Raw genomic sequence first — 15,820 nt, 5'->3', positions numbered from 1 at the left:
ATGGTGTAATGGGTATTTTCTTGGCACACTTTGGACCTCTTAGTGTCAATTGAGCATCATTAAACACCACAGCCGACCTGAGTATTGTTGCTGACCATGTCCATCCCTTTATGACCACAGTGTATCAACTTCCAGCAGGATAACACTCCACGTCACAAAGCTCAAATCATCTCAGACTGGTTTCTTGAACATGACAATGAGTTCATAGTCCAGTCACCAGATCTCAATCCAATAGAGCAGCTTTGGGATGTGCTGGAACGGGAGATTCGCATCATGGATCTGCAGCAACTGTGTGATGCTCTCATGTCAATATGGACCAAAATCTCTGAGGAAAGTTTCCAGCACCTTGTTGAATCTTTGCCATGTAGAATTAAGGAAAAAAGGGGGTCCAACCTGGTACTAGCAAGTTGTTCCTAAATAAAGTGGCCAGTGAGAGTTTGTGTGTGTGTGTGTGTGTGTGTGTGTGTGTCTATATATATATATATATATATATATATATATATATATATATATATATATATATATACACACTGTACACACATTTTATTTAACTATTTTAATACATTTACACTCCTAATTTGTGTAAATGCATTTAAAACATTTTTTTTGTGTGGAAATAAGCAGCTTGGTCACTCCAGCAGAGGTACCAGGAATATCTTCACCTATATGCACTTTCCTCTGACTGGATCATCTTTAGCTAAACACAGTCCATTTGATTGGCAGGACGGGCTCTCAGTGATCCCACTGGTGTTAGATAGATTCAGTAAAATTTGCTTACTTTTGGACAAAACAATTTACCTCCATAGATATTTACACAGAACATTGAGAACCTTTAACCTACTAGGGTTGATTTGATTTCATGTTGATCTTAAAAACTGTACAGAGTATAAATGTGCACATACTACCATTCAAAAGTTGAGTCAGTAAGATTTTTTATTTTTTTAAAGAAATGAATACTTTTTCTAAAAGATATTTATCTTATTTATTATCTTTAATAAATAAGATATATTTATCTTATCTTTATCTTAACTTATCTTCATCAAACTTTTGAACGGTAATGTACCTCCATAAATATTTACACGGAACATTTAACAAACGGTATCAAGAAATCCAATAGGGTTCATTTTAATTTCATGTCGAACGTAAAACGCACATGCAGGCTGTCACGTAACCAACTGTCACTCATTTAGACGTATCGGTTAATAATACATCCTCCCACTTATCACACACATTCACACCTTCACCACACAATGTTCAGCCGGAGAGTGAGAGTGTGTGTGCTGTTATTAAGTAGGTTACGTTCCCTCTGCTCTGGTGGAAGTCGAGCCAGGTGGGAAATTGGGTCCAGAGGAGCAAAGCATCATGGGAAACTTATTCAGGCTCAATCTTTGATCTCTTTCTTTCTCATGCTCACGCTACAGATGCTGTAGTGAAAAAGAGACGTGCGGTCTCGGTGTTCTGACGCTCAACCACCGTTGCCATCTGCTGGAGCTATTCGTGGAGCTCAGATGGCATCTTGAAGTTTCGGGCTCATGGTCTAAAATGCGTTCTGGTTGAGGATCCGTAGGATGGTGTGAAATACTCAATGACCTTGAGCCGCATCCGGAGAAACGCAGATTTGCATAACCTGATTCTTCGAAATATAAAAACAACAACTTCTAAACTAAAACAGGATTAGGAAGAGAAGCAACATGAAATCAAAACTGCCCCTATTTACTTTATTAATAGACATTCTTGATCACACTGTAAATTATTTACTGGTGAACGATATCCCATTGTAGTTCAGCGCATTTAAATTGACATAAAAAAAACAACAACAAGAAATGAATTTGACATACTAGCCCAATCTGAAGTTAAGCAAGAAATAGATATCCATGCACGCAACAGGACAGTCACCCATGCCAAATCGGATCCTGAGTATTAAGCCACACCTCCTACAGATTATTAATCATCTCACCATTCGACTCTCATTATAATGCATACGAGGCACATTTGGACATCAAAGCATGCACAACACAAGCACAGAAAAACACATGACCTGTCACTCACCTTGAGATCTCGGTGCACCACGCCCATTTGATGGCAATGAAGCACCGCCTCCAGGATCTGCTGGATGCAGTGACTGCATGCAAACACCAGGGGGCGCATGTTAGTTTGAGCAATGCCATTCTCTCGTGCACAGGCACAGGCAGGTAATGCAGGCCCATTACAAGGAGCTACTAATAAATGTAACAATACATCATCTTCGCCAAACATAATAAAACACTTTAAGTGACTCCCTCTTCCAAAAAAACTGTCTTGTAAATCTTGCAAATTTTCACAAGTGTGGCAAAGACTTTTATCTACAGGATGAATCTCCATACAACATTGTGCAGGTCACATTTCCCCCACAAATCAAAAGAAAAGTTTATTTATTTAGAAATACACTTTATTCTTATTTAAATATTTTTTATTGTTGTTATTATTGATTTCATTTTATCAAATAAAAAAAATAATATATTTTTTTCATAAAATGGTTAATTATTTGTTTATTTATCAATCATAAATATATTTTATTGTTATTTATTTGTATTATATTTTTTATAAATAAATAGTCTATTTCATAAACTATTTATTATTATTATTTATATTTCATTATATTTTAAATAAATAAAAAACAAACACATAAAATAGTTTATTTTATAATTAGTCTAATTTATAAATTATTTTATTTTTATTTATTTATTTTATTTTTCATTATTTGTTTAAATAAATAAAAAACAAACAAATGAAATCTAAAAATGGTTATTTATTTGTTTATTTATCTATCATAAATATATTTTAAAGGGTTAGTTCACCCAAAAATGAGAAAGTAAGACTTTTCGTTCATCTTCAGAACACAAATTAAGATATTTTTGATTAAATCTGAGAGCTGTCTCACTCCTTCATAGGCTTCTAGGTAATCAAAATTTGCCGGCCCAGAAAGTTAGTAAAGACAATGTTTAAAATAGTCCAAGTGACTACAGTGGCTCAACCATAAGTTTATCAAGCGACGAGAATACTTTTTGTGCGCAAAAAAAACCAAAATAATGAATTTATTCAACTATTGAATTATTTATTCGAAAGTCTTACGGGGTTGGAACAACATGAGGGTGAGTAATTACTGACAGAATTTACATTTTTGGGTGAACTAACCCTTTAATGTTTATTTAATTTATTTGTATTATATTTATTATATATTATATATATATTTTTTAAAGTAAAAACAAACAAACAAATAAATAACATTTAAAATAAAAATTCTTAAAACATGTGACATTTTCATGCCAGTTAAGCACATTTTATCCCAAATTTTTTGACAAAAGTTCAGCTAATTAATTCTTTATTTTGATTTCAGAGTAAAACGTGACCCAGACAGACAGAGATTCACCCTTGGATTTATCTTATCTGCAAAGAAAACTGAAGGGTTAGCTTTCAAACACATTAAAAAAATAGCACATAACTAAAAGCAACTTGGGACTTGAGAAAGATAACCACCGTCACCCAAAACACAGAGACCTATAAGAGTTTCCTGACACTTCTGGATTAATTAAAGGCTCTTTATTATAAACTCTGTTCAGTCCGCAGAAGTGTTAACGTGCATCTACGTCTTCTGCAAGAGCAGACATGATGCTTTTCCTGTTTTACTGACACAGGAAGCTCTAGCTAACACTACACACTTAAACTGCTCTCACCACCCACGACGACAGCGAGCATCAGGAGAGATAGAGGAGGAGAAGGAGAGGTAAGACTGGCAGGCGGCCCTGGAGTGTTTTTTGGCAGTTGTGTGGTGAAATGTACCGGTGTGTGAGGAGAGGAAGGTGGACGGTGTGAGTCAGCCTGTGTAGGCGTGTGCTGCTGATTTACTGAGAGCCAGTGTGTGTGTACATGTGTGTGTACATAGAAAGCTGTTTTCTAGTTCTTCTACACTAGGACTCTTCAACTTCCTTCTTTTGGGGGACAAAATATCCAGATGAAGATTAATCTGAGAGTGGTAATCATTAGATCTGAGCACTTTCACTGTACATAATGTCCTGACGTGAAAAACAAAACACCTATTTTTATTTTATCCATCCATCTATATTTCCATACATCCATCGTTCCATCATCCATCCATCTGTCTATCGTTCCATCCATCCATCATTTCATCTATATATCCATTCATCCATCCATCGTTCCATCTATCCATCCATCCATCATTTCATCTATATATCCATCCATCCATCCATCATTTCATCTATATATCCATCCATTGTTCCATCCATCGTTCCATCTATCCATCCATCCATCATTTCATCTATATATCCATCCATCCATCCATCATTTCATCTATATATCCATCCATTGTTCCATCCATCCATCATTTCATCTATATATCCATCCATTGTTCCATCCATCCATCAATCCATCCATCCATGGAACATCCATCCATCCATCTATCAATCCGTCTATCTATCGTTCCATCCATCCATCCATCCATCCATCCATCCATCATTTCATCTATCCATCCATCCATTGTTCCATCCATCGTTCCGTTTATCCATCCATCCATCCATCCATCCATCCTATCCATCCTATCCATCCATCCATCCATCCATCCATCCATTGTTCCATCCATCCATCATTTCATCTATATATCCATCCATTGTTCCATCCATCCAGCCATGGAACATCCATCCATCCATCCATCCATCTATCGTTCCATCCATCCATCCATCCATCCATCCATCCATCCATCCATCATTTCATCCATCCATCCTATCCATCCATCCATCCTATCCATCCATCCATCCTATCCATCCATCCATCCATCCATCCATCCATCCATCATTCCATCCATGCATCTATCTATCTATCTATCTATCTATCTATCTATCTATCTATCTATCTATCTATCTATCTATCTATCTATCTATCCATCCATCCATCCATCCATCCATCCATCCATCCATCCATCCATCCATCCATCCATCCATCCATCTATCCATCTATCTATCGTTACATACATCTATCGTTCCTATCCATTCATTCATCTATTTTTCGTTCCATCTATCTATCCGTATATCTATCCATATATCTATCTATCCATATATCTGTCGTTCCATCCATCCATCATCAAATAACTAAAACCAAAAAAGAGTAAATAGAATAGACTTCCTCTATATTTGTCCTGCAAACAGTAGATCAAGTGCAATTCTCAGATATTTCAACAGATCATTTCATTTCATTATAACTTGATCTGAAATGAGCCACATCCGTTCAACTAACTTCTCTGTCACTTTTCCTTTGAAGGTTTGTTTTTCACCATCAGTGTCTCTTTATTGAATAAGACCCATTTATCAGAATAGACACAATCGAAAATGGTGCACATGACTGAACTATAGACTGAACCTCTAACTCTGCTCCAAATGTGAGCACTGAGTGCTGAACCCATCTCTGGTCGCACAGCAATTTCATCAATATCAATCAGAAGGCAATAAAAATGACTGATGGCTGGATCTGGCTCACAGGCCGGCAGCTGAAGAGCCCTGAGGGTAACACTGTTTGCTTCACTACTTTAACATAAAAAGATTCCGCAAGAAAGAAAAATCACAAATGGGATCTCTTTAAAGGAGTTATAACACAAGAAATCCAATTTTTCTTAAACTTTTGAGGTAGAAGAGTTCAGCAGTGTAACTTCGAGGGCTCAAACTTCTCCAGTCTGAAAGCAACATTTACTGAAGCCCAGTAGCAGAATCAAATTTTGAAGAAAGTTTGAAATAGTATTTGAAGAGTTTGGTTCCAAAACGGCATCATAATTGAGTTCCTGCAAAAATCAGTATTTAAATTATAGGGTATATAAGTATAGGGTTTGTATTAAAAAGTAAATTTTTTTAAAATTACGTAAAATGCAATATCTGCCGTGTTATTCTGTCATGTTTTCTCCCTTTCTTTCCAAACCGCGACAAACGCCAGTCTCCTTTCTCTGCAGAATGCGATACATCCGCACAACCAATCACAGCGCACCATTCCACGCATTGTAAACAGTAACGCCGGCGCTTTGAATACACCATAGACTGTAAAAAAATATGGACGTAGTGTCCGTGACGTCACCCGTAGGTTTCTGAAGACCGTTTTTGAAGCCTAAAGTGGGCATGGCCGACCGTCGCCATCTTGGCAGCACGTCACTCCCGAATTTATTTATTTTTACAGTCAGACATTTAGCTGAGGTAACGTGACGGCTAACAGACAACAAACGGCTAATGATGACAAATGACCACAGCAGTGGGAATCCACCTGTCACTCAAAAGTGGACACACCCTTAATTATGCAGAAATTTAAGGCTTAATATAATTTAAACGTATGAGTTATAAAAAAATTCACCCCCCTCACAGTTGTCATGAAGGGCAAAATTAGCTGTATAGACCAAAGCCACTTTTTGCTCCAGGCTGTAAACATGTTTTTTTCTGCTGTAAAGTTGGGTATTTTAACATGGGGGAGATACAGATTTGACTCACTTTTGCAGCCAGCCTCAAGCGGCCAGTCGATGAATTGCCGTTTAATACACTTCCGTGTTGGTTTCAAGAGAGAGACAGGGGGGTTGCCGCTTGGAATACACCCGGCATCTTAGTTTTACTTATCTACTTTGTACTAACAAACAAACAAAAGAATAATTATGACAGCATTGATGAACCTGTGGTGGTTTCTGCGGTGGGGAAGAAATCTAATCATGTACGTGAGGAGATTAAGAAGATGAGGCACTCGGGAGGAGGAAAAATGCCGGCTGTTGCTTGTTCTCACACGACGGCATCAAACTTCTGTCACGCTGACACATTGACCCCAGGGGATCTTGTGAAAAACGTTCAATTGTTTTACTCAGTCAACGAAAACCGAGCAGGACCAAGCCATTTTACAGCTGATCGCCATCCTAGCGATGGCTGACTGAATGTATTTTTAGTCCAGTGCCTGTATATAAGATTAGTATTGACCAAGTTCAGAGGCTGTCATATGTGGATTAACTTACTTTGTTGTGTATTTTCAACAGTTAAAATATGAAAAATAACTTTTATATTGATTCAATGGATTAATTGCATTTTGGAAAAAAAAGTGTCATGAATGTATTGCATTTTGGGGGGAAAATAATCAGTTTTTATAATAAATCTTTATAAATCAAAATCTGGATTTAAATTTTTTATGTTATTGTAACCTAAAGATGCTATGTGAAAGTTCGATACAGAAAATGGTGGGTTTCATCTTGCCACTTTCTTGGTAAAGAAACATTTTTTTACTCAAATTAATCAAAATGGATTTATCGTGTTTTGGAACCAAACTCTTCATTTTCTTGTGAAACATGCTCCAATAATCTTTGTTTTAATTACATTTCTTGTAGTTCCCTGTGCATTTAAAGCTCTGGAAGTAAAACTAGAGCAACTAAAAATTTGAGTAAAACAACGTTTTCAATCTTGGGTATTTTACTACCCTGTTTTCTAGCTAAATCATCTCATCTCTCTAACTATCAATCTATCTTATCGTTCAATCGTATCCATCTATCCATCTTATACATATATCCATCTTTCCATCCATCCATCTTTTTCTATACATTTTTTTCCATCCATCCATCACTCAAAATTTAAATAACTTAAAAAAGAGAGAAAACCATATAGACTTCCTCTATCTTTGTCCTGCAAACACTAGCTCATGTGAAATTCTCAGATATTTCAGCAGATAATTTCATTTCATTATAACTTGACCTGATGATGAAATGAGCCACATCCGTTCAACTAACTTCTCTGTCAAAAAACTCAATGTAAAACATACAACATTAAGTTATCATTGTTTTTAGAGCATATGACCCCAAAACTTTGATTTTGAGTCGCAAGTGTCAAATTCACCCATGACCAAATTATCTCATCTATGTGATCCGTTTTAATTTTATGGCTCTATACTCTTACAGGAATTTTAGGAGAACAACCTGAAACAAAGTTGATGGGTAAATGACTCAACTCAGTGAAGTCTCCTGAGCAATAAAAGTGCAATTCCTGACTATTTCTCCTCTGTCAGCAAGTCAAGAGGTCAGACCTATCAAATGCATCAACAGCAGGTCATATGGCGCATGCAACCTCCCGTTTTCAAGGTCTGGTTGAAATGAGGTTGAACTGAGCACATACATTTGGCAGCTTTATTTGAGCTTTATAAACTGTGTAAATGAATTAAGACCACAACAAACTGCGAGACTCTGTAAGAGCCCTTCACTCAAGTGACTATTAAACAAAACAGCGGCACTCTGTCATCCTGAATGCCAGGCTTGACTGAAACAAAACATTACACGCGCCCGAGAATTACCCAATTGCAAAGATAAATGACACTGTTTTGAAACAACAGAGAGGAAGACAGACAGCGATACAAGAAACAAAAAGAGAGCAGAAGACAGAACGGGTGAGGAGAAACTCTCAGTGCATCAAGAGCAGTTCGGCTGTTCTCACACTCGAGCGTCTGCTGCCGACCCGAGTTCATTTGACGTCACAATTTGGTTGGTTTGATCAATGGGGCAGAACGCTCAAATATACCTTATAAACCCCTAAAGGATGCATATTAGTACCTTAAATTAATAGTTCATGCAAAAGTGAGAGTTCTGTCATTATTCACCCTCATGTCGTTGCAAACCTGTATGACTTTTTTTCTCTGGAACACAAAACAAGATATTTTGAAGAACGTTTGGGTCGGTATTGTCATTGTTAACTAAAACTATTAGAGTGCAACAGTTGGGTTTCGGAAGTAAAAACTCTTTTCTCCATTGGGAAATTGATTTTGAATGATAACTTATAAACCTTTAAAGAACCTTACTGTGAGCTGTGAGGTTGTTAATCGCTGGTATTTGCTTCTGTTAAAGATGTCAACCTGCATTATTTCAACGTAGTTTTAAAGTAATAGTGTTTAACAGAGGAAATCATGGTTGAAAAACTACATTACCCATAATGCTGTACGGAAAATTCCACCAATCAGAGTCGAAACAAGCAAAAAGCAGCAAAAGACCTCGTTAGCTCCGCCCACTCCCATGAAGCACCGCAAACGAAGTAATCAAGTAGCTTTCAAAATTTCCTTTCCTTTGCTTTCAAAATTCTTAAATATTTTAATATATATGCATATTTTGCAATAAACTTAAATATATATAGGCTATAATATGTATATATATACACACACATACATACATACATACATATATAATAATCAATATTTTTAAATATAGTAGTAGTTTCATATTTTTCCCGTCATTTTTAAATAATGCTTCATGGGATTTTAGTTCTTTCAACCACTAAAGCTGTTAAGTACATGGTCTTGTACTTTTGTCTGATTTTCAAATCCTTTTTTTTTGCTTCAAATCAAAGTTTGTAATGTTATGATTCACCTTGTATCGGGTCAACTTGGTTCATGGCTTATAATGCTTTAATCAAGACTTTAATTCCCATGGGAGAAATTCATGGAAAAAATACTTCCGGAACCAGCGCCGCTGAAAAAGTGGGTGGCGCTGTTGCATGCAATTGTACATTTTTCAATATCAAATTGTTCAATCGTGTTTCACACAAGACAGTCAGTCATGCAGGTTTGGAACGGCATGAAGCAATGAAGACAGAACCCTCATTTTTGTGAACAGATTTTTTGCAAACTGGTACCTTAAAGTGAAAGCAATAAAGCATAATTTGAAGCATTATAATAAAACTTTCTTTTTGATGCTCGTTCAAAATTGGCAACTTACATCTGCAACAGACGTGTTTACGATGGCATGACACAAATTGCACTGTGAATCATAGCCAAATAATACAAAGTGAAAAGTGGCCTGTAGAGGAATTCAGACCAAAGTACTCGAACACAAACAAAACATTTTGTGGAGGATTTCATTTAAAACAATTTTCACAAATAATTACAAAGAGATGGAAAGCAACACGTTGCATTAAACGTGAAATTTTGAAGAAAGCCTGAAATAGTATTTTCTTGTGAAACATGCTCCAACAATCAATGCTTTATTTACATTTCTTGCAATTCCGTGCATTTTAAGCTTTGGTAGTTAAAACTAGAGCAACTAAAAATATGAGTCAAACAATGCTTTCGATCTTAGACCTTGTTTTCAAGCTAAAATGGCAAAATGCTGCTAGGGCTCACAATAGTATTTGCATTAAGTGTAGCGAATTGTAGCCAAATAACACAATGTGACAAAATCATAGCAAGAAATTAAACCCCAGTTCAGACTAAACGATCAAACCAAGTGTGAAAACAGCCATCGAGTGCAGAAGCACACCTCAAGTCCCAGACGTACGGTTCAAGACAGTCAGACACACAAATGGGCGGCACGAAACAGGCAAGAATCACATGACACATGCAGGGGGCCAGTGCACTTCCCATACTGACCTTCAGGTCCCTGTGCACTATGTCATGATGGTGAATGTGACTGACACTCTCTAGAATCTGATGGATACAATGACTGTAAAGACAAGCGAGAGAGGAGAGGACAGACAGGAAACAAGAAGAAAAAGAATCGATGAGGGAAGAGAGCCGTGAAGGAGGCGGTGAATTAGTCACGGGGAGACGAGCGCGGGACAGGAACAACACAGATAAGAGAGACTGTTTGATGTGATTGTATGGAGAGGGTGATGAAATGAGATGAGTGATAACGGTGAAAGACCTGATGTTACACGACGCAGAACAATAGAAGCAGTCAGGTGGGGACGCATCATATCCTGTGAGGGCGCTGTGCCGCTGACGCTCACATGTGGGATGGAGAAATGCAGGGAAGGGTGGATGAATCAAACAGAGTAGAGCTGAAACTATGGAAATGATCTGTGTGTGTGTGTGTCTGGGTGTTTAAGAGTGTATCAACTGTTTTCTGAAATGCTTACGGTGTTTTCCTCACACACATCTAACACAGGCCTCATTAATAAGGATGTCTGTAGTGTGAGAGCGTTTCGGGACCGTTGGGAGAAAAGTCACTCGTCCTTTTAGGCCACTGCCACTCAAAATCTTACATTCGTTGATCCCACATGAATACTTTTTGTGTGCAAAAAACAGAGACTGACACGGAAGAGAAGAAATTGTTGAATAAAGTCGTTATTTTAGTTTTTTCGCTCACAAAACGTTTTCTCGTCGCTTCATAACATGAAGGTTGAACCACTGTAGTCACTTGGACTATGTTAACGATGTCTTTACTACCTTTCTGGGCCTTGAAATTTGCAATGATGTTACTGGATGGTTCAGAAACCTCTCAGATTTCAAAAATATCTTCATTTGTGATCCAAAGATCAAATTACGGGTTTGGAACAACATGAGGGTGAGTAATTACTGACAGAATTTTCATTTTTGGGTGAACTAACCCTTTAACGGTTTAGTTTTCTGTGATGTATTGATGTTTTATCACTTAAATAATGTAGCCGAATAAAAGATTCTGAAGTTGTCAACACGGCAAAAAAGAAAAAGAAAAGCGTTTAAAAGTTTACATGTTGTAAGTCTTTCTTTTTGTAATACACATGTTTTTGTAAAGAAAATTGTTTTAAAAATACTTAATGAATATAAATAAATAAATATATTTTAAATAAAAGAATAGCCAATATGAAAACATACAATATGGTTCAAAAGTTTGGGGTCAGTGAGATTAAAAATAAATAAATAAGAATAAGAAATTAATACTTTTATTCAGCAAGGATGTATTAAAATTGATCAAAAGTGACAGTAAAGACATTTATAATGTTACAAAATATTATATTTCAACTAAATGTTGTTCTTTTGAACTTTCTATTCATCAAAAAATCCTGAAAAAAATATATCATGGTTTTCACAGGAATATTAAGCAGCACAACTGTTTTCAACATTGCTAATAATCAGAAATGCAGAGCAGCAAATCATCATATTAGAATGATTTCTGAAGGATCATGTGACACTGAAGACTGAGTAATGATGCTGACAGTTCAGCTTTGATCACAGGAATAAATTACATTTTACAATATATTACAATAGAAAACAGTTATTTTAAATTGTAATTCTATTTTTTTTATATAATATAAATATAAAAGTATTAAAGACTTATTTCAGTCCTAATCACCCCCAACTTTTAAACGGTAATGTATGTACTTATTGAAATTTAAATAAATAAATATAAATATTTTAAAACATACAGCTATAAATAAACATTGATAATTTGTGGCCAAAAAAAAAAATCACTTTTGCAATTCTCACTTTTGAATCGTGTCCTTAGGCTATTAGTTTGAGTGATCAAAAAAGAAGGAACCCAAGCCATATCTACAAACCAGAACATCACAGAGACTTCTCACACGGGCAACCACCCAGAACACCCAAACTACATTATAAATGACATTAAGTCTCTGTCAGGGATTTCTAGAGCTATTGAAACGGATGAAGCTCAGATGAAGCCAGTGTGCGGGTTCACGTGTGCCGCTGTGCTGGAGAGAGCTGAATATGAGCTGACACTCTCATTAAGTGTGTGAATTAGAGGCCTACTTTCAGACACTGCTCTAGAGGAGGCAGGCGAAGGGGATACATTTCATCGTCTTGACGGTGGATGGGCGGCATCGTGACACGTTTCTACCCACGAATATGGCGGATGAGCTCATTGAGCCGTGTAGTCTCATCACTCGCCAGCTCTTGTGTTTCCTCCCTCAGTAAGTATCTCTCGTTCTCTTTCTGCTTCTCGCCGCATCTCTCACTCCCACATGCTTTCCCACACAGTCAAATTGATTAAAGCTTTTCTCCTGAGGGCGACTGCAGCGTGTGGGTGTGTGTGTGTGTGTGTGTGTGTGTGTCGTTGTGTGTGTCTGTGAGAAGATCTGAAAACAGGAATAGATGGAACGGGGGAAAAAAATGAAGCCGATGGGAAAACTGGAGGAACGGGATCTGCAGAAGTAGACGCACGGAGAGAGCGAGACACTGCCTCAAACATTTAAAAAACTCATTTATCACTCACATGATGTGGACCAAAGTATCACTCCCATATTAAACTCGAATGTGTACAAAGTACATATGTTTGTCCAGTTAAAACGAGCGAAAGAGGAAAGCAGAAATGTGGATGGAGAGGAAATGGTCGTGGGAGGGTCTGGACTGGATAACAGAAAATGGAGAAGCTGTTTTACCTGGCGTCAGCTTCACTGTAATATTCTCTGGCTACGATGTCTTCAAACAGCTCTCCACCCGTCACACTGCAGGACAGAGAGAAGATATCGGCACCACGGTCACCATAATCAGATGCAAATTTATTCTGTAATTCTTCAACTTCAGTTTGGTGTGCTTTACACGGGCATTGCAAAAACTGTGCATTCATATTGCAGAAGCATTTGCACTCTTGCTGGGTGTAATGGGTTCAAAATAATAAACAAAAAAATTAAAAAAGGAAAATAGGAATGCAAACAAAATGAAACAATTGAATATATATGATCAAATAAAATATTAATAAAATAAAATATTAAATAAAATAGTAATAAAAAAATATTAAACACAATATTAATAAAATAAAATAATACAATAAATGTAAAAATGTTAAATAAAATATTTTAAATTGAATAAACTAATAATAATAATAATACAAATGTTTAAAATATTTTTGAAAATAAAATAAAAATGAAATAATGTAGTAGCAAATGTGCAAAAACGAATAAATTAAAATATTTTTTTTTACTACTACTAGCATAAGAAAAATACTTTCTCCTATGCTAGGTTAGGTTGATTTCTCTGAAGTGTAAATAGCCTGACAGCAACACTGGCTCAACCAATGCCGTGATTTTTAATTGTTCTGCAGAATTGACATACTTCACCTTTGCAACAGTAAATTACGTAAAAAAAGAAAAAATGAAGACATCCGCATTTATTACACAAGCACAGTTAAATAGGACAAACTAAAGACAGCTGTGATATTAATTTACAGACATGCATGTGTGTGCATGGTTGCGTATGACAGGAAAAGAAAGCGAGGCAGAGCGAGAGAGTATGGATGGGGGAATCCTCTAGAAGAGAGATCACTGGGGCTTCGGGGGGGAAACCCCTGATGCAGGATTTCTCTTCGACTGGGCAGCCCGGCTCTGTTGCTATGGAAACTGGCTCTCGAGTGAGAAAGAGAGAGAGAGAGAGAGAGAGAGAGAGGGATGCTATGGGGAAGGTAGAGTGGGTGGGCGTCTGTTGAAGCGCACTGAGCAAAAACAAAGCAGAGAGAAAGAGATATTATGCACCACAATATATGGAAACACTTACAGGTCAAATAAGAGGTAATGGAAGCCTTCCTCTGATATACTGTCATGGAGCCGCACTGCATTAAAGATAAAGAGAGTCATAATATCATCAAATACTTTCAATTTGCCATTCCCTCACAGCACAACTCAAAGAGCAGATTATGAAATTAAATTAACTCTTTCTCCGCCATTGACAGAACTTTCCGGATTTCCGTGTTTACACTGTTATACGGTAAGGGGGCGCTATTACACATCTTCTGAAAGATTACTAAAACTCCTGATCAAAATACAGGCGAAGAAGCAGCAGAAACAAGCGATATCATATGCAAGCATATGCATAAGTAAAATAACGAGATCATCAACATTAAACAGCATATAAATCAAAACTGCCTAATGTTACTGAATGAAATGTCGACCCATGATGAGCTGTAGGACTGTGAAGCTTCCAGGGTGTTGATGGACTCGATCTACTCCATCTGTGTTTTGATCATCGTTCTGAATCCGATCTGGATGGTCTTTGACAAAAACTCGATTTTCTCAGCTTTTTGCTCAAAATGTTGCTTTTTTTATGAAACTTACCCACATTCAAGTGTTGCATAAAAAGGAAGGTATGATGCAAGAATAAAACTGATTAAAAGCAGAGTCTCTGTTCTTTCTTTTGAACTATTGCATATTCAGATATGAAAATGATCAAAAACGCTGGAACGAGGAAAGAGTTAACAGGAAAGCTTTCTATATCATTGTCCCTCAAGCGCATTTAGTCATCATGGAGAAGTTCAGGTGCATATGTAAAGCTAACTTTAACGGCCGATGTTTCAGACTCACCGATATTGGGATGCTTGAGCAGACGGCAGATACGGGCTTCCCGTTCCAGCTTCTGGTGATCTGGGAAAACAATTGGATCCGTAATGTATTAGAGAAATTGCAGATGGATTGATTAAATGTGCAGTGCATTATTTTTTAATGTAAACAAAGCTTAATTTAACCAATGAATAGATTCCACAAATCTTCTGTGGAATTTAACCAATGTGTGGAAGTTTAGCCACTATGAAACTATGCTAATTTCACATGAATTTTAGTTAAAGGGATAGTTCACCCAAAAATCTAATTGAAAGTTGTTTAAAACATATATGAGTTTCTTTCTTTTGTTGAACACAAGAAGATATTTTGAAGAATATGGGTAACCAGACAGTTGACGCTAGCCATTGACTTCCATGGTAAGGAGAAAAAAATACTATGAAAGTCAATGGGGTCCAACAACTGTTTGGCTACCGACATTCTTCAAAATATCTTCTTCAGCAAAAGAAAGAAATTCATACAGGTTTGAAACAACTTGAAGGTGAGTAAATGATGACAGAATTTTCATTTTTTGGGTGAACTATCCCTTTAACCTCAACATCAAGCTGTTAACTAACCAACATATGCCAGATTACAGAGTATTATTTGACCAATTCCTACTCTACATTCTCAACTTACCCCCCCAAAAAAACGTGACAATCATCCCATTACAGCAGATCAGGGTGATTAACGAAAACTAAAACTTGAACCATAAAAAAAATTTGTAACTTGAAACAATTTAAACAATAACTAATATAAAATAA

The 15,820-nt window shown here is 36.7% G+C and overlaps 1 protein-coding gene across 34 annotated transcripts in view; it reads right to left on the bottom strand.

Moving 5' to 3' along the window:
- The window catches only part of camk2b2 (calcium/calmodulin-dependent protein kinase (CaM kinase) II beta 2), a 76,907-nt gene that overhangs the window by 43,757 nt on the left and 17,330 nt on the right, over positions 1-15,820 (bottom strand). For 25 of the 34 annotated variants that reach the window (XM_084104187.1, XM_084104197.1, XM_084104219.1 and 22 more), the window contains exons 3-6: positions 15,045-15,104; positions 14,242-14,296; positions 13,131-13,196; positions 2,050-2,122 (exon numbers count right to left, since the gene is read on the bottom strand). In XM_084104187.1, coding sequence (XP_083960313.1) covers positions 2,050-2,122; positions 13,131-13,196; positions 14,242-14,296; positions 15,045-15,104 — 254 coding nt within the window. Of the gene's footprint in view, positions 1-2,049; positions 2,123-10,401; positions 10,475-13,130; positions 13,197-14,241; positions 14,297-15,044; positions 15,105-15,820 lie in introns of all 34 variants that reach the window. The other 9 variants (XM_084104198.1, XM_084104220.1, XM_084104216.1 and 6 more) reach the window with 1 other exon arrangement.

Source organism: Abramis brama, assembly GCF_963993115.1.
Source record: "Abramis brama genome assembly, chromosome: 25".
In the NCBI taxonomy this organism is placed as follows: domain Eukaryota; kingdom Metazoa; phylum Chordata; class Actinopteri; order Cypriniformes; family Leuciscidae; genus Abramis; species Abramis brama.
The sequence above is the reverse complement of the archived record's forward strand: the minus strand, read 5'-3'. Positions and strand labels throughout refer to the sequence as shown.